Genomic DNA, 23,570 nt, shown 5'->3' on the forward strand with positions numbered 1-23,570 from the left:
ATAAGTTTTGACGATAACGCAACTTTTTATGTAGTGAAATCTTAAGAATGTATAAATCCTTGTTGTTTCTTTTCCCTATCAGGTACCTAGGTCATAGAGGCATATTTATGTTCTGTTTCATGACAAGACTCCTTTCTACCCTAATATACTGATCTCATTATTCAGTTTATGATATGGTATAAAGGCACCAAAACTCAAAGGACCATGTATCAGACTTGTGGTTCGTGGCTGGCACATGAGCCGGGGGGGGGAGGGGCCCTTGGTCGACCAAACCCGATTGCATAAATCTTTCTAATGGGGAAGTATTTGATAGTTCTGGCCGACATCTTGCTTTTTCCCTGTCCAATCTATACGCCACCATCAATGGAGATAAAAATACTGTTGCACTCGTGCAAAGGTGAGATGCTAGACCCATTCCCCGGCCAAGCCTCTCCCCCTTTTTTACCAGAGCATCAAGGGTGGGAATCGCACATGGAAATATTGGTGAGCTTAAGAATAAAGTGCATATGGTATAGAAACTTTCGGCATGTATGTATCTGTTATCGATCATGTATTGGAAGAAAAATAGCTGCTCGGAATGTGCTTATGGTATCACTTCGAAAGCCAAAAAGAAAGGATTAAACAATTCAATCCAATTCAAACACAATCAGGCCATCAAAATCTGCTACCTGTATATAGTAATGGTTCATAACCGTTCAAGTTGTTGGATATTTTTCCAAGTGGTACAATAAGCAGCTTTAGTAATGACTCGATTGATACTTTCCATGCAGGCCAGCTAGAGTTTCTGAATGACCACGGAATTGGCAAGGCCTGCCTGCTCTATGGTTTGGGTTGGATCAGTAAGAAGTTTTGGAGGGAATCCCATTATCTGCAATTGATAATTTATCGCACTCCCTGGCCTAGAGGCATTGATAAAGGCACGGATGTCATCAACCGTCTGGTGGAAATTGAATTGGGCTATCATGCGAGTCCCATCAGCCAACCTAAGCTGAATTGAGGTTGATGGCAAACTTTCATCTACAACCACGGCAGGAGTAGGGTTTGGAGGAGTGTTGAGAGGAGTGGAACTGATGGTTGGTTCAGGAGCTGCCGAAGTACCACTGCTGCTACCAAGAGTTCTTCCTACACCCTGAAATGCTACATGGCGCTGTTTCTCTGGTTCCTGCAAAGAGACAAACATAGGCATGTTAAAGAAGGACATAGACGCAATTTTGAAGGTCCTTTCCATAACTTTCTAAATTCTACAAATTACAAACTTACTGACAAAAATAATGCTTATATGAGAGAGACTCACAGGGCAGTTCTCATCCCTCCTTATCAGATTGACATGAACAGCTGACCTTCTATCAGCAGGCTCAAGCTCTTTTGGACACTCAGACTTTCTGATGCTCTGCATTGAGATGCAACAAAGTTGTCAATATAACAAGGCATTCTGAAACACAACAAACAGTTAATGTCTGCTTAAAAAGTGAACATGTATAATGAAACGCCTTTTAAAATATTGTTGCAGACTTTCACTCCAAAAAACACCTCCGAATCACATGTCACTTTATTTCTCTTCTTCAATTTTATTTCTTCCGTAGGTGTTAAAAACTTAATTGCTACTACCTCTAAGAAAGATGCGTTGTCAGGATCATCCAACCTCCTCAAAGGGCCATCGTTTACAGTGAAACCATTGCTCCAGAAAACTATGTTGTGAATAACAGACTCAGGCTGCTGAGGTGCAGAAGGTACAGTTTCCCCTGAGAGTAATCTACCAGTTCCGGTAAAACTTCTTGAACTTGATGATGGAAGAAGATGTTCAAGAGGCCCTTCTACAGCTCCCAGTTGCCTAGCTTGATTGAAAATCTCATCTACATCATTGTTCTTTGAAGGATCTTGAACAAGCATGCCACTGCAAAAATTAGAGTTATAGTTGGTCATCCTTAAGCATTTTATTATAATATCATAAATGGCACGTTTGGTATCTTTTTTACATGAACTCTGAGAAAGTTTAGAGTAAAAAAGGAAAAGGCCTTATCAACAATACCTAGAATGATAAATGCATATTTATAAATCAACCTGTTCCTCAACCTTGCATCAGATTTACAGATCAAAACATAGCATCTGGCATTTAACTGGAAATACATCCAAATAACCGGTACTATAGACATTCCAATACTTATCAATAAGAGAAGCAATCTTCTATTGCTAAGATGCAGCAAAACAGCACAAACTTCTTGAATGAAGCCTTATCAACTTTGTCTAAAAAAAATTTAATTTGAGATCATGCATGCCAGTACTGCATGCCATGGTAGGAATAAACTGCATCAACAAGGATAAAATTTGCTTGCAGTGAACTTTTGCGGCATCAAAAAGCTACAGATGATATACTTCAATGTTTAAGTGCTTATTCAAACGAGACAAAAGAGTTACTTATTGTTCACCAAAATTTCCAAAGCCAAACCTTAATGAATGCCTGTCCCAGAAATAATTTAACTTGCACTCCATGCATAAAACCTCAAATTGAGCACAATACAAGTACAATAGAACTGTCTATGCAATTGCACAAAGTGATGCACATAGGCCAACTAAAATGCCTACAAGAGCATCGCCAATGAGTAATGGCTGCCAAACTCGATCAAAAGAGTGCATACACAAAAACTGCCTTGACATAGTAAGACAGCTTATTAATATCCTTTAAAATCCAATATCTTGTACTTAACACTAAAGTAAATCAATGCAATTTACCCTAAGAATCAGTATTTAAAGGATTCATTCAACATGATCTACCATTTTGGGAAATGCAGGTTCTTAGATGCACTTATGTTAGGTTTAAGATGCTCGCAAACTTTCAAAAGAATGCAAGGCTGACCATCGCTTGGTCTCTTATAAACAGCTCATGTAACTTCATCAAGGTGGTCTACGAATAACCTCTCTCAAACTACCATCCAAAGAAAGAACAATCTACCATGCTTGAATGTAAGGCTTTGGTTTATCTTATTATCAAGCAGGCATAGGCTTCCCCATCACCAAAAAACTAATTTTCAATGTGAAAAGCAAAATCATAGCTCGCAACATTAACTCCTCAATCCCACTGACATCTTAAAGTCTCCCGACTAAATCTCCCCAAAGTACAAGGTGAAGATCTAAACTACTCTGGCAAACTCCCCTACTAAGTTCTTACTCAAATCTTCCTCCAAATATTAAGTTCTTATCCTAATCGACATCTTCACTGCATAATTCCAAAGACAACAGCCAAAAGCTCCCCTTTTTCTTTGTAATCTTCAATTCATCCTCAAACATAAAACTTTAATAACTCAGCAATTCTTCAGCAACCCATCAAATAATTCGATGATAATAATAAGGGAAAATTAAAAAAAAAAAGAGAAGACCTTTTCTCGCCACCAGTGTAGTACTCCTGGGGGCTATCGGAATCGCTGTCGGAATCAGGTCCAGACCTTCGGTTCAGATCCGAGAGCGTGCGTATACCACCGGCGCGGCTGCTGCTCGACGGCTTCGCTGGTTTCTTGTCACGTGAGGCCATCGGTTTTGTCTGATTCTTTTTTCTCTGATTGAGAATAAAGTTTGGAGAGAGAAAGAGAGAGGAGATTATTCCCTGGCTTCAGCTAGAGCCTACGAGAAGAGTAAGCGTGATTATTTGTACATGGACACATGGACGGACGTGCTGTTTTTCTGATCTTTTGGAATCAGACTCACATTCGCTACATTTAATTCTCTTTTTCTTCAATCGGTCAACAACTCAACACTGGATCTTGTTGCTTTCAGCTTCCAATGTCTTTACAGACATGTTGTCGGCTGGATTTTATCGTTGATTCGAAGCCCAAGGGCCTTGGACCTTTTCTTAAAAGATAATGGGTTGATGGATTCGCCATTAAAATGGGCTTTGAGCTTGTCAGTCCATTTTGATCCAAACTTGAATTTAGACCCGTTAATCGTTTCCAACTGAAAAAACCGATTGAAATCAAGTAAATTCGATTAAGTTGATTTGATTTGTTGGATTTTGACTTTAATCAATTATTTAATTTAATTTGTTCAGTTAATTTGATTGATTTTTAATATTTAAAAGTAATATTATAATATAAAATATTAAAAATAAATAAAATTGACCAAATCATCTAAACAATTGATTATTTTGAACATAAAGCAATGTGATTATTTTGAATTTAGAATGTAATTCGATCAGTTTAATTATTTTTTTATAAAAATTTGAATAATTAAATTTTTAAAATTTTAAATTCAATCAACAGAGTTAAGTAAAGTATAATTAATTACTTTTTGTTTCAAATTAAGCTTATAGGCATGATCCCATGAACCATGATGCGATCAACTCCTTTGAATTAGTTCTGTTATTTGATAATTAGGATCTTCACTTGGCTTAATTAATCACGTGCCAAGGACTAATCATGGAAACGTAGAAGCTTAGAATGCTTAAATGGCGGGCCCCGCCATGGAAGAAATGCTGACATGGAATCTGCTTCTGTCGGCCTTTACCAACCAGTTCCCAAGTTAAAACCACTGTCGCTGCTGTTCGAACCTTGCTTTGTTCGAGAGAATGGCAGATCCGAATGCTCGAGCAGGATTGAACGGGACGGGCAGCAGCGGCGAGAATCGTCTGAAGTACAACTTCGATGCTGGATTCTTATCCAACGCACGCCCCTCCGACACTCCGAACCTCGACGAAGAAGATTCCAACGATCCGCCGAGTCTTGATTCCGATAGCTGTGACTCGGAATGTCAGTCGACTTCGTTGGCTGATCTATCGGCGAGTCTGCGAGTCTTCTCCGATTCGATGCTTAGGATGGAGCTGGCCGGGATGGAGATGGTCAAGGCGATGGAAGCGTCGCGATGTGAGGCGGAGAAGCGGAGGACGGAATCGGAGGCGGAGTTGACTCGGATGATGCTGCGAACTCAGTCCCAGATCGCTTCGTTTATTGCGGGAGACAATAGGAAGAGGAAGCGTGTGGAAGAAGACGAACAACCGAGGGACTTCTCTGTTAGGTACAGGTAAGTCTTTAATACTATGTCTCTCTGGTTTTTGTTAAGTAATAATCGGCTCAGTTATCTCTTTCGTTGGACATTAATACAGGCAAGGAGCTTTGCTGCTGAGTCTGCTGCAGTGCAACTTGATCTTTTGAAGTTCTAGTAAAATTCTAAAACTTTGTATTGCAAAAATGTGGCTTTTTTTTGTATCAAATCAAAGTGCAGGATGCAAATGAAGGTAAATCTTTTTAATCTTGACCTAATTACGTTATTGTGATTAAATTACTCGATTTTAATTAAAATTTTGTTTAATTTTAACATACACAAAAAACCCAATAATACTTGAAGGATGATTGAATAGAATTTAAATTCTGTCCTAACAGTTGCTCTATTTTGGATTCAATCCTTTGTGATTCTTATTCTTAAATAAAATTTGGAATAGATAAATTGTCTAATCTCTTAGACAAGATGTTTAACATTCATTGCTAAAATTCAAATTTAAGACTAAATTAAACTAAAAGATTAAATCACTTGATTATTTGTATTGGTATTCAATTATCTTGATCAAACATTAACTAAAACTTTAATTAAAAATGATAAATATAGTTTTTACATTTTCTCAATAAACGATGAGAAAATACTCGGATATGAACATGTTTAACTGGTGTCTATAAACACCCATTAACCGAATCTCAACAACTTAATTATTATAAACCCAAAGAAAACATGGGGTTTTATGTAATTAAATAGCAATAGGAGATGATGAACTACTGGCAATAGAAGAGCAATCTAATCTATTATTTAAAATTTTATAATTGAGTATAAACTAACGAAATTGATAAAGAAATTCATAAACCAAAATAAAAGGAATGGAGAGGATAAAAGGAGATGGAGACCTCAAGTGTGCACGTTTAGAGCAAAAGACCAAATTCAAGTCTCCAAACTCAACCAACCCACATGTCAAGCAAGCAATTGGAGCTTCAACCGACACAAAACTATCACATTCCGCGTGACGTAAAGATAAAGTATGAAAAGTTTTCTTTTATAGATACGTGGTTAAATATTTTTAAAAATATTATTATTAATTTTATCAATTTTTATATTTATTTTTTATTTTGATATCAAATTAATGAAAATCAAATAACACAATTACTTTATAATCAACTCTTATTTATTATTAACACCTAAATAACTCCACTAGTGATGGTAAAAAATATTTTTCAAGTTTTTAAATTTCAATTTATATTCGAATAAACTCTTAATTTTAAAATAGCAAGTGGCATTTTATGCTCACATGACCTAAGATCTAACAAACTAATATGATCATTGTACAATTGACATAACTAAATGCATTGACCATGTCAATTGTCTACGTCATATGCCACATGTCACGATGACAAACAGTATCAATTAGTATTGAGTTCAATGACACTTAATTTTCTATTACGATTAAGAGTTTATTTGGATATAAAATCAAAGATTAATGACTCATGTCAGTAGGATAAAAAAAATTAAAAGCTTAGTTAAAGAAATGGTCATTGTTTAAAAGCTTTATAAGATGTAAGTCTTTTTATATATGTAGGAAATGATTATAGTTAAAAATTGATTGAATTATGTAATTAGTTTTCGCAGTATTTTAAAATGATGGATCTAATCTCTAAACAATAATTTGTAAAATTCAATCTCTATACTTTTCAAAATCGACAATTAACAGCATTCAAATTTTTTCAAAATAAATTTTATGTTTATGACATCTTTGGATAGTTTCGACCTTCTTTTCATTTGGTAATAATATATTCCACTTAGTAACCTCATATTGGATAATTTCACGTAATATTTATAAAATCCATGTTAGTACTTGGTCATGTCATGTCAACATTACTATTGTATTATTCGTGAAATAATACATCAATATTGTTATATCATTACATTAAATTTCATATCAGCAAGAAAATATCATTTAAATACAATCAAACACTATATCAACATAAATAACAAATACAGTTAACAATTATGGATTGACATTATTAATTTTGGAAAGTATAGGGATTAAACTTTTATGAATTATTATATAAGGTTTAAATTTACCACTTTGATAGACTATAAAGATTAATTGTATAAGATAACGTAATAATTTAAAATAATAATGAAAAACTGTTTGTAGTTTGATATGGGATTTAATTCTTTTGGGCCAATGGATTTAGAATTGACAGAGTTTGGGTCAATATAATGTTAAACTTAGGTTTTATTAATTAGATTTTGGGCTAAAGACTGCCCAATAAAAACCTTGTTCCCTTAACTAAAGAAGCCTCGAATTTCTTTTTTATTATTATAAATACATTTTTTTGAAAAAATTAGTAAGGTGCATACATACAATATGGGCAATTTGATGTAATGATAAATCTTATTTTATAAGATATGCTGTCCTATTTGATCCTATAGTTTAAGTATATATCTAATATGATTTTATATTAAAAAATTGTTTAATGATAGGCTGATGTAAGATAGCCCAGGACCATCGCTTCCTTTCCTCAAGAGACCAACTCTTTAGTTATAAATTCATATTCTTTTACTTTATTCATGTAAATTTTTAATTTTACATGATTTTATGACTCAATTGATGAGACCATATAATTTTTCGTTACGGAGTCAAGACTTACATGAATAAAATAAAAAAAAATAAAGAATAAAATTGACAAAAAAAAAAAACAAAAGGAAAATAAGCAAAAACCTACAACAACTCTAATTGAACCTTAATCATAGTAGTGTTTACAGATCACAGCTAAAGTGAGACCTAAAGAGAACTAACTTTCTGTTTGGACATGCATTCAAGGGGAGGGGAACTAAAGGATAGGCAAGAAAAATTATAAAAATCTGCAAGTACGGCTTCTGGATTTAGGTTTCCCTAATCTAGGTAGAGCCATGGCACTCTTTCTGTACTTGTTCTTCATTCTTAGTTGCTTGTCCTTGAATGAGCTGTAAAAGCAATGAATGGATGTAAATAGGCATATAGCGCAACATGGTAATGGTAAAGACAGAAACATATTGAAACTCGAGCCATGGAGAAGTATACATACCCGTGCCTGCTTTGCTAGTTCGCACACCTTAAGGGTAGTCAGATATGGCAATGACGTTCCGCTGAGTAAAGAGTGAGAAGCAAGAAAAGTCTTAATCTAAATTCCAAATTTATTATGGTTGAAATAAGCAAAGGAAAGGGACGCATGCATATGAATGGCAGAGGATAAATTATGTTTGCAAAGCTTAGTAGAAAACTTTCATATGAAACAAAATATACATAACAGAATTTGAAAACTGAAGATAACAAAGTCAGACTTACCCTCTAAGTCGAGCAAGTTCACATATCTCACATAACTCAGAGTGTGATAAAAAACCACATACCTCAACATCAACATCTACTGCCATCAAACCACCAACAAAATGCAGAGATAAGCTCATCAACATCTACTGGCCAGAAATAGAAATTGCACATACCTCATCCACATAAGCTCGTAGCACTTCAGCTCCAACAAAACCAGCTAAAGCTCCCATCAAACCACCAACAACAACTATATAGCAAATAATAACAATCCTTATAAGAAAATGCACCCAACATGACATAAGCGCTCTATCTCTCATTCCCCTTGTTAGAAAGTTTCTAGGCAACCTGATCTAAGCATCAGCAAGAACCCTTAAACCTTCAATAAAGCACTGCTCAACCAGCACATAAATTTTTTTTTTAAAAAACAGCAATTATATGCACAAAGACAAAATCTTTCTCCGTATAGCAAAGTTAATGATGGCTTCTGGTTGTGTATGCAGGTTAAGGGCTGGAACTTTTTGTTTTTCTTTTGTACCAGCTGGTTGGTGGATTATTTTACGCCTTGTGCAGGTTGTGGGGTGGGATTTTCTGGGTTATTACCAGCTGATTGGGATTTCATGTGTATAGGAGAGTGTTGATGTGCACTCTTGTGATTTTGACGTACAGGGGATAGGTTGGGTTCGGTTTAGCAACTATAGGATTGAACTCTGTAAGAAGATTTTGCCTCCTAGTTACGTATGAATTTTCAAAAAAATAAAAACAAAAATAGCAAAGTTAAGCCAAAGCAATTTCAAATCTTCAACTTTATACTTTCATAATGCAATCAGAACATTGTCTTTCAAATTAAGACAGAGAGAAGCTTACGGTATTCGGCAGGATGTGCTTAGCGTGATGGAGCACGTGAAGGGATTAGGGTTTTAAGATAGGGGATCTTCCGCCATGACCAAGCAGTCCTTGCTAGTCGCTCCAAAACCGCCATTGAAGAGAAGTATGTCTTTCTTAGCGTCTCCTCTCTTGTGTTTGTTTCAAAGCGTCGAGTTCAGCCTCTCTTCCCTCGTGTTTGCTTCAAAGCGTCGAGCCGAAAAAAACAAAAATATAAATAATGTAAGATACTTAATTTCGATGAAATTCAAACTATATTCTCTTTTTAATCTAATTTACATCCTAGTCTAAATGTACATGATCAAATTTAATTTTACAATTCAGATCAAATTATACTCCTATCTAATTTAATCCAAATCTAAATATACTTAATCAAATTATACTTTTATTTAATGTATATCCAAATTTAAATAAACTTAATCAAATTTAAGAGATTAAATCAAATTATACTTTTATATAATTTATATCAAAATCTAAACATGCATAATCAAATTTAAGAGTTCAGATCAAATTATACTCTTATCTAATTTACATCTAAATCTAAATATACATAATCAAATTTAATAGTCTTATGTTTTATATGTTGATTTAGCCTACTTGACTAAATTATTGAATCGTAAAATAATAAATATGCACACATATATTTATAATATTATCTTAATAAAAAATTAATTATTCGAGTCAATATTAATTGACGTTTTATAACTACATTAACTATGATTACATAACAATTGATAGGTTAAATGTGTGGACAAAAAGTTATAATTGAAGCTGAATTTGATGATTTAATTGAAAAAAATGAGTATAGCATGGAACTTTATACTATTTAAACCCTTTTATATCTTTATCAAGTTGATATTAATAAGTGAGTAGTAAAATATAATGATTTATTTAGATTATAGTTTTATTTAAAATAAAAATAAAATATACCAACACTTCAACTTTTAATCATAATTTCACGCAAGTGTATTAATTTTCAAAATGAATACTTCACTCCAAACTTATGAATGACTTTAATGTTTAAATGTGAAATATTTAAAATACTTTTTTTTTTTTCATTTTTCACTCTTTTCTTTCTTTTAAGACTGAGGGTAGCCGGTCAATGAGGTCAGGTAGTAGTTTTTTTTTTTTAAAAAAATTATAATTTGATAATTTTTAAAATTAATAAAAGATAAAATTATACTTCTAACATTGATATGCCATTAAATTAACGAAATTAATTAACAACTAAATTTATGCACCCAATAACGATATTCTTTTCGAGGTCAAGTATTCATTAACTCACCTAAAATTATGATTAAAAGTTGAATTTAGAGCTGACAAAGTTTGAACCAACACAACGTCAAACTTGAGTTCTATTAATTAGCTTTTGGGTTCAAGGCAGCCCAACAAGAACCTGTTTTATGTTCAAGATATTTGAGTTTTCATTCTGTTAATCAATTTTAACTGTTGACACCGTTGAAGAGAAACGTTGATGTACATTAAACCTAGGAAATCTTCCGTTACGTACAAGTAGTCTGTTAATATTTTGCCTCTCTCGTTTTTGTTAGCAACAATGGCCACTTGTGTCCTGATCACTATCTAAAGGAAAAATGTATGTACAAAGATTAAGCGCAGACTGTAAATGATTACCATGTTTGTCTCTCTGTATATACTTTAATCAATTAGAACTCCATAATCTAAATGAGGTTTCTTCGTACGCAGATTTGAATTGTGGTTTCTCTGCTCTGCAACACTAAGTAGAGCCTTTCTGCGGTTCATGGCACTTTTGATGTATTCTTCCAAAGGCGGAAGAGACTTTTGTTCTTCATTTTTAGTTGCTTGTCCTCGAATAAGCTGTAAAATCCGTGAATGGAAGTAAATAGGCAAATAGGCAACATGGTAACAGTAAAGATCGAAACACATGGAGACTTGAGGGACGGAGAACTATACCTTCGATGCCCATGACCGCTCTGCTTGTTGGCATGCATCACGGATGTCCCTCCCAGACATTCTGGATATGCCAAATGGCAATGCTCAGTAGAGAGTGAGAAGCAAGAAATTCTTAATGTAATTCCAAATTTATTATGGTAGGAATAGGCAAAGGAAAGGGATGCTGTCAGTAGCAGAAAATAAGTTATGTTTGCAAAGCTTAGATATGAATGTTACAACAAAAGAAAAAAAGAAAGTTTAAGTGCTACTAGTAGAAGACTTTTAGATATGAAACAAAGCATACACAAGGAAAAAGAGAATCTTTTGCAACATATGTTTGGTGATATTTGAAACAATCCATCTACTCAAGAAGTGAAGATAACAAAGTTAGACTTACTCGTCTGTGACACGAGCAAGTTCAATTAACTCAGATTCTGTAAGGTGCTTTGCATACTGAGCTGCTATTTCCTGACGGTTTTGCTCATCAGGTAGGCCAAAGCCAATCATTGCATCAAAACGACTGAGAACATAAACGGTGTGATTCAGAAACATTTCGTCAGCTTAAGGTATAATTAGCCTCTGCATGAGAGACTGCATCTTCATACCTAATCAATGCAGGATCAAGATCTTGTTTTCTATTTGTTGCAGCAATGACAACTACTTTCTTGTCCTGTTCAAATCCATCAATCTGTAAAAGGAATAATACATTTTCATTATGGCACCATAATAGCATCGTTATTTAGGTCTCCAAAAAACTTACTCATACAAGAGAGTGGGTTGCAATAAAAATGGTTAATGCATAAAGCCTGTGTATGATAAAGACAAAAATATGATTCTTGGAATGCTTTCCATGGAGCATGATTAGTAATCAAACACCAGAGATGAACAAAAAAAAAGGCACAAATACTATAACATTAGGATTTCTTCTTCACAATCATTTCTTCTGTGATGTTTAAGCATCGTCTTGGATTCTGGCAATAGCTTACTAATCCATACAGCATAACAGTTCGGCAGAGAGACAGAGTCAATTACTAGCAGGCTGCAATTGAAATGCAGGAAATAGCCTGGGTTACTCATTTCATTAGCTTGCCTATTTCCTGCACGTAAATAGTCATTCCCTACTAGCTATTGCTTTTGTTTTTTGGGTAAAGGCCATTGCATGCTGGAAATAATGAGAAACAAAACTCTTAAAACCTAAAATAACCAAACGCTGATGTTTTTAACAGACTATTAAGAGGCTCATTTTCACTAGAAGCGGGAACCACCAGAAAATCCAGTTTCACCTGTCGTAATAGTACTGACAAAACTCGACGTGTAGCTTCATGAATTTCACCATCACGAGCAATGGCGAAAGCATCAACCTGTAACAGAGGCAGTCTTATCAACAATCTTACACAACTTTAATGCAAATTGACTTAAAGGTAACAGTGAGAGTATGGAAACCAGTGTCTCATAAATACTCAGGAAGGAGCTATGGATTAATCATTACTTGTTCCATTTACCTCATCTAAAAATACGATAGCACCATCTGGGAGCTGATTGGCAAGAGAGAACACTTGCCCCATCAAACGTTCACTTTCACCATAGTACTTTGACATGACAACCTCTAGTGGCACATAGAGCAACGGGACACCCTGCAAAGCATGAACATTCTTCAGTTCACTACAGATGCAAATAACACAATCTCCTGGAGACACCATCATTTTAATATGACTTATTCTACAAAGAATAAAGCAAATTATTATTCCAAGCAACATATATTATTTTAAAACTTTAATTAAGAATGTGTGTATGTTCATGGTGATTCCCATCAATGTTCTAGATTAAAAACTTGTTACTCACCGCCTGATTAGCAATAACACGAGCACAAGATGTCTTCCCTGTACCTGCAATATTTAAAATTTTGACAAAAATGAATTAGCTGAAAATTGCATTTTCAAGAACATAAATCTATAATTCATTTTCGGTTGAAAGCAAACCTGGAGGTCCTTCAAAGAGCACAGCTCTAGGTCTATTTGACTCAAATTTACAACGAGTCCCACGAGCAATATCATCATATACTTCAGGGCTATTTAGAGCCAGTAAAATTGTATCTTCTATTTCTCTGAGACAATGAAAAGTTATATATACATATATCTTATATTTTTCTGAAACACCATCTTTGCTTGCAAATCAAACAACTGTATGAGTTAAAAACCTATGTTTGACTGAAAATGAATCAACAAGGAATATAATAGTCATTGAGTTTTCTACGTACCGTTTTTGTTGATCATATCCAGCAATATTGTCCCATGATATCTCACTGTATGAGGAATTCTGATGTGGCGCATCAAGTCCATAAATTCTCACCCCCATGGCCTCCAAGCTAGCAATTGATTTTTCTGCAGATGGCATCTGTGAAGAACCTTCCCTTGGTTTTCCTACCCGACTCTTACTTTGTCCCAACTTTCCACCAGCTAGTTGTAAGACAGATACCAAGGCATCAAGCTCATTGGGATTCAAGCTTCCTTGCTTTAAAAACTCAATTTCCTATAACAATTTTGTACAGCTGATCAATCAGTTACTTTGTGAAACATAAAAAGAATAATGCAATCTCATTCATAGTACAATATTTTCAGAAACTATAAGAAATGAAGACCAACCGCTTTATCTGAACTTATAAGTGAATGGAAAATGAGGATGCATAAATTCCCTCCATCTCCATTCCTATCTACTGAATGCCCCTCATTTACTCCAGTTTCCTTCTGTTTCTCTAGTGGATTAAGTGTCAGCTGCCAAGCTACTGAACTGAAAGAACAAAAAGTTGGCAACACTTGATAACTTCACATAATTTTAATGTCAAAATAAGTGCAACAACAGGAGTTAAAACTAAAAAGAAGTTTATCATTGACAACCTGTCCCATGCACGCAATAGCATATCCGAACCACCACCACGCTCTTCAACTTTCAGTCCAAGATTGGAAACTAGGTTTGCAATCAATTGTGCAACTTCACATGAAGGAGGAATCTGGAACTTGATTGTAACCTATAACAAGTGCACTCCTATTAAAAATGCTTGAGCTGGCCAGAAATAGCACAAATCCAGTTATACACATACTACCAATTTACAGATGAAAAAGAGATTTAATATAACAAAGAACGCACTATAAATCATCCAAAAAAATTAAAAAAAAAAACTAGTTCATTCACATGATCCACTCTTTCTAACCCATCAATCAGGGTAGGGTATCAAGAAAAAACAGAAATAAATTGAAACGAAATAAAACAACCTTTTGGCCCTTGATAGCAACAGTAAATCGTGGATAAGAACCAGATTTCATTCCTTTATCTTTAAGCAACTGTTCAATTCGCTGCCGCTCTTTCTTGGCAGTTTCCTCGAGGTTGACATGACTTGCAGGAGTTTCTGATGGAAGAGGAGGTTTGGCAGCAACCTGCAAGAGGCTGGTTTCATTTTAAAATCAATTCAAATAATGCAACTCAAATCCATCATAACAAGTAAAAGCTTATGGCACACATTCTGGCAAACACTTTAAGCATTGGAGAAAGGAAAGGTTGCTTGACATGTTAGAATTAACATTGAGTGAAGCACAGCATAGGTCAGGTGCTAATTTCAAAAACAAAAATACAAAATAGGCAATTAATAAAAGATGAAAAATAAAAATGCAGAGAGACATCGGCAACTATTCTCTGCCCAGAAATATTAATTGCACAAACCTCATCAGCTTCGGCATAAGCTGTTTCTAGCACTCCAGCTCCAAGTAAACCAGCTAAAACAGCTGGAAGCATAGAATATGACCCAGAAGAAGCAGCCACCAACCTTAGCTGCTGGGTATCCAATATACATTTTAAGCATCCTGAAGAACCTGCATATGCCAACAGCCAATGATAAGAATCCTTAGAAGAAAATAAACCCCAACATGACATAAGCACTCTATTTCCCAATCCCTTTGCTACAAAGTTTCTAGGCAACCTGAACTAAACGTCAGCAAGAATCCCTAAACCTTCACTAGCAATAAACCACTGGTCCACCGGCATATATGCACAAAGAGAAATTGTTTCTCCAAATAACAAATTTAAGCCAAATCACTTTCAAGTCTTCAACTTAATATTTTCACAAAGCAAGTCCGCACTGGAAAACGTCAAGAATCTTGATTATCCGGACTTTCGTATAACATTTCAAAAACCACGTTAATCATCATGTAACAGTCAAATTTTATGAAGTAAACTCCTTCTTGACTAGATTGCAAACAGCCATATCTGATTCCTAATTTCCTCTCACCAAGCTTTTAAAACGTTTACTGATTACAGGAAACAAAAGAACAAATAAAGAGACACAAAGAGAAGCTTACGGTGGTAGAGAGCAGAAGGGAGGTCACGTGATGAAGCACGTGATGGAGTTAGGATTTTTGGAGAGGCGATCTTCCGCCATGAACGAGCAGTCCTTGCTAGTCGCTCCAAAACCACCATCGGCGAGAAACACGTCTTTCTCAGCCTCTCTTCAATCTTGTGTTTGTTTCAGACGATCGAACGGGACGAAGCTGACAGTCTACCCTAAGTCGGTGGTTAATTGGAAAGGGCTTCTCAGATGGCGACGTTCGGTGTTGCCAACTTCTTCCGCGGTCAGTTTCTTGTTCAACGAGAAATCTATACTACCCGGTAATTCCTTTTAGAAGGAAAAAAAAAAAACACTAAATGAGTTCATTTTTCAACCACCTAAATAGAAAGGTCTGATTAGTTAAAAGGAAAATCAATTAAAATTTTAAATTTCTACTATAATTAAATAAGTTTCTAAATTTTAATTTATACTCAAATAAACTCTTAATCTTGAAAAAAATTAATAGTAACCAAATCCAATTTTAATTTGTATTTTATATTTACACATATGATCTCACAAACTGATATAATCACGTAATAATTGACGTAACCAAATACACTAACCTCATGTCATATACTACATATCATGTTTACAAAAAATATACTTTGATATTAGGTCTATAAACAATTATGTTAAAAATTTCCATAATCAAACTTAATTGATGTACAATTTATCATATTTAAAAAAAATGTTAGTTGATATTAGATCTAATCGCAATTAATTTTTTGGTAAGAGTAAAAACTTATTTAAATACAAAATCAAAGATTAATGACGCATTTGAATAAGATAAAGATTAAAGACCTGGATAAAGAAATTATCATAGATTAACAGCTTTTTACTGCGCAAGTAATTTTAATATTATCTAAAAAAATCATACTTTGTTCCTTGTTTGGTATGTGCTTTAAATTTTTTGGGCTGGCGAATTTAGAACTGACAGAGTTTGGGCCAACAGAGTGTCAAACTTTGGGTTTTAAAGATATAGTGTACCGTTCGATCCTTTATTTTCAGAAAATATTTTATATATCTATTATAATGCTTTTCAATATATATATATATATGTTATGATATTTATATTATAAAAATGTTTCATGTAATATCTGAAATTTCATTCCGTTTATCAATTTATACCAAATCTTAACACCGTTAAAGAAAATTATTAATGTATCCATCATTTAATTAAAAATTGACACATACATCAATCAATTATATTAAAAGTATCATGTATGTATTAAAATCATCTTCGACGTTACATGACATTTCTTTAATCACATGTCGATTTTTGATTAGTTGATGGGTACATCACCAACTCTCTTTATTGATGTTAAGAATTTAAGACGTATTGTTAAATAGAATGTAAATTCTGATATCATAATATTTTTTTTAAAAAAATAGAAACATCACATTAGATATTTTTCATTTCAAAAATCAATTTTAAAAAACTATTAAAACACCTTTTCTTTTCTTTTTTTAATTTTTGCACTTTGTAAAGTCTCAATAGCAACAAATAGTATAATATCAATGCAAAGCCATTAGCTGCTGTACAACAAATAATGATAGGCCAGCCCAGGACCATGGGCCATGGCAGAACAAAATCTTTAAGCAAAAAGAATAATACCAAGCATACTACTAATATATTTGTATTCAAGATGTGGAAGATGTCTATGTATTCACATAAACCCTTAATCCATAATCCGTGATGAAAAATTAATAACTATTTAATTTAATATTAATTAATATTTTATGTATATATGATAATTAAATTAAAGTTTTTATTATAAATTAAAATTTTATATAAATACAAGAAAAGAATAAAAAATAAAATGACAAAAAAGTGAAATAACTTTTTAGAATCGCGAGATTCGACATCTCTAATTAAAACTTAATCATAGTACTATTTAACAGATTACAAGTAAAGCAAGACTTAAAAGAGAACTAATTTTTCTGTTTACACAGGAATTCAAGAGAGGGGAAAAGCAAAAAGCATGAACAAGAAACTTATGAAAATCCAACTTAATAGTTGATTAAAAAAGGTTAATAATGATTAACACACTTTAGTAAACTTTTTTAGTGAAGAGATTACGCAAATTAAAAAAATTACTACCGCTTCCAACGTTAGGCCCGCTGCTTCTACCATTTGCGCCGTTGCCGCCGCTTCCTCTGCGGCTGCCATTGCAGTCGTCGCTGACGCCGGCAAGCATGGCACTGTTTTCATCGGTTCTACAACTCAAATGATGCCTGTACCCGATACACATTGGCACGTTCAAATTCAAAACCTTGGCTTTATTACCGTTTCCACCGTTACTAGGGGCGATTTTACCGCAACGCGTTTCGGTAACTTCTTTTTTACTGCCACTCTTTTCAGCGCTCCGAGACGACACGTCGAAGGTCCGGACACCAGAACCTCCACGCCGGACCTGCCATACGGGGCTGCTTCGGCCCAAGTGAACCCCTGCTCGACTGGGGCTGCTCGGCCACTTTCTAGACTTGGATTCACCCGCCGAGTTGCTTCGGGAACACGGGGCGCTACTTACCTTCCGGGTACCCGCAGCCCCGGCAGTCATCCTGGGTCGGGTCCCGCTTGTACCCGAGGATCTGCTCCGTGAAAAAGGCCAAATATTTATATTCAACTCAGCTGGACTCGCTCCGCTTTGACTCTGACTCTTCTTCTCTTTCTTCTTCTCTTTCTCTTTCTCTTTCTCTTTATCCTTGTCTTCTTGATGTTTTGCTCCATTTTTGCCCTTTTCTTTCTTAAAAATATCCCTCCACCGTTTCGAAGCTGACAAGACAGTAATCGGCTCCGATGTTATAAGAGGGCCAGGTTCGGGTTCTGGGTCGGGTACAGGAGGTTCTGATGCCGACGAGTTTGGTTCCGGTCGTGGGCTCTCTTCGGGTTGTTTGTTCGGTATGAGATGGAGAGGTAGCAGAACGCCATTAACGAAGAGTTCATCGGCTGAGATGAGATCGGGTTGAGGAAAAGATGGGTTTCGGACCATCCAGAACTCGAATTCTGGTGAACTCGAATGGCTGCTCGTGCTGCTCCTTCTTCCACTGCTGCATGGTGATAGATTCCTGGCTTCTTTGTTGTTTACACTTCTTGGGTCTCCATTCTTTGGTAGAAAACAAAGATGGAGAGGGAAAAGGTGAAGAATTTGTTATGTTTTTGAGAGGAAAAAGGTGAGACTTTTTTTTTTTCTTTGAGTGAAGGACCAGAAAGGACGGGGACCCAACAGAGAAATAAACAAAAGAAAAAGGAGAATATGAGAGACAATGAGATTGAAAGAGAAAAAAAACAAAATTTTGTTTCCATTTTTAGCCTTTTAAGGCATTTTATCCTTCTTCATGGGGATGCAATTGAAAAGGACAAGAAAGTTAGGGGGGACTTTGAGAATTAAGAATTTTTGGGGGTCCATTTATGATTGTAAGAGGGAGCATGGGAAATTGTTATTAGAATCTAAAAAAGCTAATAAAAAAGAAAAATGTACAATTAGATACTCTAGCTATAATAATAAATGATATTTTAAGTAACATGGCTGCCATTTACTCCCTTCTAATTTTTCCTTCTCTATGATTAATTATTCTCTCCTTTCACCTTCAATAAATTGTCTATTATTATTGTCATTATGTTGCTAACATTAAAGTATAGATATGAGTGAGCAAGAATAAAGAAAAAAAACTTTTTTCTTTAATCAACAAACTATAGATTTGTCTTCATCATATATACAATTATTAAGATAATTGCTAAAAAGGGTAATTTGCATTTATCATTGGTTATTGAATTATGACCACATTTACATATGGATATACATAGTTAAGTGGTTTTCTTGTCACGAATTATTGTACCAAAAGATCTTATTATTATAAAAATAAATAAATCAAAATGCGAAGAATTAAATATATAAAATGGGTTTATTTAGAATATCCTAGCCGTTTGATCCTTGAACCTAGGAAGTTGATGTGCTAGATTCTGGATGATCATATCCTAAGAGGAGGAAGAAGAAGGTGATGTTAACTTGTGTAAATGAGATAGATATGCAAGTGGGTTGACCTATGTGCAAATATGGCCACTCCCCGAAGTAAAGAGTGATGTCATATCATGGTGGCATGTGGGGGAGGGTATTGGTGCTCACATTCATGGCGTCTCTTCATTATGTAAAAGCAGAAAAAAAAGAAGAAGCTTAACCTCGAGCGTTGACATCCAGCATCTTATGTTCTTAATCTCCAAAGTTATATCCTTGACACGTGCTTTACACAGATCATAATCTCTACTTTGCTTTGGTAAAGTGTGAAACTTTTTTTGATTAAGAGACAAATTAAGCAATAATTAAAGCAATCCTTAAACGGGAGAGGACCCAAAGCCGTGTGTTAGGTAGTTCTCTCTGTCACAACTAGCCTATTAGCTGGCTTTCTTCTTTCTTATCCATGAGAAAGATTGGTCCCCTCCAATGGCGAAAGAACAATTAGGGAATGAAAATATTGATCCAATACGATTCCATTTTTTATATAGTTTAGGTGTTATAACACAAGAAAAAGAAACCCTTTTTTTTTTATAAGTAGATCGAAACTTGAATCTAAAGTTTTCAACGGATTCTTTTATATACATGACGTTCTAATTAAAAAAAGTTTGGAAAATCAATATAAATACAATAATGGAACTGGTTGAAAATCACCAAGTACTTGAATGGATAGAAGGAATGTTCAAGTTTAGGAGGTCCCACGAAAAAACAATGAACCATGAATCTGAACCATGGATAGACAGAAGTCAAATGGTATTAAAGAAAAAGAACAAAGAGAGAGAGAGAGAGAGATCACACGGTTGAAACCATGCAAAACCATAATTGAGGCTAACAAAAATGACAATTTAGCCTGGACCCCAGGAGGGGGAAGGGTGATGGGTAAGTGGTTGGGTTGGAGGAGAGTGTGGTGTGATGGTGAACAGTGTGGGGACTAGGAATCTAGAAGGAGTAAAAGAGTGAGAAAGATTAAAGAGAATGGCTGAGATTTTTGAGAAGGATTTTTCCCCCCTTTGTCAATGGCTTTTTGTTTGTGACCAAAATGATGAGCCATGTGCAAGCAAGCGAAGTAAGAAAAAATTGCCTAAAGACAACACCCATTATTTCATTTGTTGAATTGGGTCCCACATATCTCCCCAAAAAGGACCCCATTTTCTTTGATGGCAGCTGCCTTGTTGCCATTGATATAGCTGTGCTTGCACTCTTCTCGCCCTATGGCGTCAAAGAGTATTGATTGATGATCCAGTACTGTCATGGCTAGGTGACCAAATTTATCTCTTTATTGTCTACCTCAATTTCCCTGCTTATTCATTCTGTGCTGAGAAAGGAAATCGGTTTATGCAATGTATAATCACAAATGTTTGACAATTTGATTCTTAGAAGAAAAAAAAAAAGGGTAGTATCAGATTAGAAATGCAATCGAATTAACTGTGAACATGCGGAGATCGGGCACGATTTTCAAGAACACGAGAACAACACAAAGGCATAAGATTAAGAATGCATTGAAATATTCGAGTAAAAGGGTTTCAGTGATTAAAGCCATTCTTCAGTGTTGTTCATAGGTAGCAGAGCTTTTTCCAGCAGCAGTTCCGTGGCAATATTTGCATTGGTATGGTTTCCAGCTTTCCATGTTTCATGGGGTTTGTAGTAATAAAAAAAATATCTTCATCTTTCCCTGTTTTCCTCTTTTAAATCCCTGCAATAGGTAGGAGGAGCTAGAGTGCCCCCCCAGCAGCACCCTACAACAAAAAGTACAATGGCAAATTGGCACTGCGCATACGATGAGGATGCACCAAATGGACAGGTTAGCTCATTTATTATATCCATTGTTAGCATCAGATGGTCCACTGCCATTTTAAAAAGCTTTAAAAGGGTTAAGGTGTCGTAACTGTTTAATCTTGACATATCGAGAATGAGACATGTGCTGTTTTTATGTGTGTTTATGTCACGCATTAGATGATTGATATGTAATAGTTGTGATCTTGTACCTCTTTGAGAGAATGCATTGCCCTTGAGTAAGGCGACTTGATTAATATTCATTTTCCCATTCATGCTAATATTATATATATATATATATATATATATATATATACTATAAGTTTTTTTTTAAAAAAATGAAAGATGATGGTTTTACTTATATAATTTTTTTTTATTGGATGATGTTATCTTGTAACGATTAAATGTTAGATTTCTTATGAGTTTATATCTTAGTTGAATTTCTTTATCAATTATTAATTAATTTTAAATTAAACACTTAACGTAATATCATATTCAAGTTTATCATGTTGTGATTATAACTTAGGAGCTTATTCATGTGCTAGGTTTCTGTGTTTCGCTTGTTAGTACTATATTGACATGTGAGGGAGAGTGTTTGGTGCTGTTGTCTCACATCGTTGGTTTTAAGTTTGATGCTTAACAACTTTTTTGCCAACTTTCTTTAATCCTGTTTAATCTCTTGTCAATGATTACAAACTCCCTAGAATGGTCCATTACCCAATTTCGGTATTTCAATCCTTTCACCCAATTTCCTAATAAGGCTTGTCATACAACAGTAAAAGCCACCATTGATGGTCAATGAAAATGAAAAAAAAATATACAATAAGAAAGGATAAATTTGCAAATTTTGTAAATTCCATCCTAATTCAATGATGAAGAAACAAAGTCCTCCAACAGTGATCCCTCAATGACAAGGTGTCAATTTTAGGGCTCCAACCTTGTTCTACATGGTCGCAACATCCTTAAATGTTTGAACCAGTAGACTAGCGGACAACCTAAGACAAGCTAGGATTGCAATAGAAAAGAGGGGAGAAACTAGGACTGATACAGTCTCTCAGATCTTGAAAGGACTAGTTTCTGAATCTTCAGCGTGTCAGTGTACTGTTGGCTTGGAAGCTGCAGGTGTCAGCGTGAGGCATGGCAAAATAGAAAGGTAAATAGAATTCTTCAGTAAAATCTTTATTTTATTGTAACTAATTGGGGAAACCAAGCACTCGGAATGCTACTAGAAATGCTAGTAGCATGGTAATTTTATAATTAAGATTGCACACGAATAAGGTATTTTAGCATAGTAATCTTAATATTTTAAATACATTCAAGCATAGCAGTTGGTTTATTGATTTATATATTATCTTTTATTTAAAAAATAAAATTTGAATCCTCCCTTTTTCAATTACAAAAAAAAACCTTAATACTCTAAATACTATTTGTTAAATATCCGACTGTGCAATCCTATCCGAAACAAAAATCTCTCGTCCCAAACCAAGGAGAAATGAGCAAAATCAGCCAAGGTGAAAGTTGAACACTTTTGTTTGACTTTATGTGAAGTGGAAAGTGGAATGGAGACAGTGGGGAAGGTGGTCCATCTTCTGAGAACTGTTGCTTTCATGGTTTCCCAAAACAATTGAAAGGAATTAACGTTTCTGAAGATTATCTATAGCCTTTCATCATTTATCCAAATGGCATGCCAAGGGGGAATGAAACCAAAACCAAGACTCGTTTTCCAGGCTTGGGGCGGGGGCGGGGGGGGATAGAAAATATGGTAACCCTTCTTGATTCCTCTGGAGAAGAGAAAATCCAAAACAGGGTATGAAAAGTATTGTAAAAACCAAATCGCCATTATATCACTGTATTGAAGGGCAGCCATGAAATTTACAGAAACGGATACGTGCATTGTATCATTTCCTGCACACCAAAGAGAAATACTTGGTAGATGACATAAGAATTACTAGTGACTTGACATGACCTGTTTTATTCTCTGTTTTCTTTTTCTTTTTTTGGAGAGGGGGGTGTTGTGGGGAGTGGGATAAAAAGCTGATCTGTTATCAGATAGGAATTTTCGGTCATTGAAATTTAAATTCAGCATTAATATATACCACAAGTTATTTTGAATCCTTGCTATCACTTTCTGCTTTGATCATAGGCAGTTTCTGTAATATGTCACATTCTTGTAGATGATTTTAAAGCCTAGAGTTCTTGTCTGCTTGCCTGACAAAAATCTGGACAATTTTCTTTTACAAAATTAATTAATTAATAAAATTAAACATCTTTAAACAATGTTCTTATCTAGTTACCCCCGAGAAGTCCCATGGGC

General features: G+C 34.8%; 4 protein-coding genes across 6 annotated transcripts; 1 reads left to right on the forward strand and 3 right to left on the reverse strand.

Moving 5' to 3' along the window:
• LOC18597225 (plant UBX domain-containing protein 4) lies at positions 596-3,762 on the reverse strand. The gene is made up of 4 exons (XM_007026125.2): positions 3,375-3,762; positions 1,609-1,894; positions 1,295-1,390; positions 596-1,162 (listed from the first exon to the last, which is right to left on the reverse strand). The coding sequence occupies exons 1-4, from the start codon at positions 3,524-3,526 to the stop codon at positions 776-778; spliced, it is 921 nt and encodes a 306-aa protein (XP_007026187.2). The 5' UTR covers positions 3,527-3,762; the 3' UTR covers positions 596-775.
• Positions 4,503-5,246, forward strand: LOC18597226 (uncharacterized protein At4g22160). Of its 2 annotated transcripts, none has more exons than XM_007026127.2 (2): positions 4,503-5,001; positions 5,090-5,246. In XM_007026127.2, the coding sequence occupies exons 1-2, from the start codon at positions 4,556-4,558 to the stop codon at positions 5,136-5,138; spliced, it is 495 nt and encodes a 164-aa protein (XP_007026189.2). In that variant the 5' UTR covers positions 4,503-4,555; the 3' UTR covers positions 5,139-5,246. The 2 variants fall into 2 exon arrangements, with proteins under 2 accessions (XP_007026189.2, XP_007026188.2); XM_007026126.2 differs by having other exon boundaries at positions 4,505-5,007.
• On the reverse strand, positions 10,643-15,869 carry LOC18597228 (cell division control protein 48). Of its 2 annotated transcripts, XM_007026129.2 has the most exons (14): positions 15,445-15,869; positions 14,810-14,958; positions 14,365-14,526; positions 13,990-14,120; positions 13,738-13,882; positions 13,353-13,624; positions 13,075-13,199; positions 12,938-12,981; positions 12,598-12,729; positions 12,379-12,456; positions 11,701-11,783; positions 11,493-11,615; positions 11,117-11,177; positions 10,643-11,020 (listed from the first exon to the last, which is right to left on the reverse strand). In XM_007026129.2, exons 1-14 carry the CDS (start codon positions 15,560-15,562, stop codon positions 10,841-10,843), a joined length of 1,803 nt encoding a protein of 600 aa, XP_007026191.2. In that variant the 5' UTR covers positions 15,563-15,869; the 3' UTR covers positions 10,643-10,840. The 2 variants fall into 2 exon arrangements, with proteins under 2 accessions (XP_007026191.2, XP_017979412.1); XM_018123923.1 differs by lacking the exon at positions 15,445-15,869 and having other exon boundaries at positions 14,365-14,536; positions 14,810-14,937.
• On the reverse strand, positions 17,303-18,728 carry LOC18597229 (translation initiation factor IF-2). Its single transcript, XM_007026133.2, has one exon. It carries the CDS (start codon positions 18,461-18,463, stop codon positions 17,522-17,524), a length of 942 nt encoding a protein of 313 aa, XP_007026195.2. The 5' UTR covers positions 18,464-18,728; the 3' UTR covers positions 17,303-17,521.

This window comes from Theobroma cacao, chromosome 6, assembly GCF_000208745.1.
Source record: "Theobroma cacao cultivar B97-61/B2 chromosome 6, Criollo_cocoa_genome_V2, whole genome shotgun sequence".
In the NCBI taxonomy this organism is placed as follows: Eukaryota; Viridiplantae; Streptophyta; class Magnoliopsida; order Malvales; family Malvaceae; genus Theobroma; species Theobroma cacao.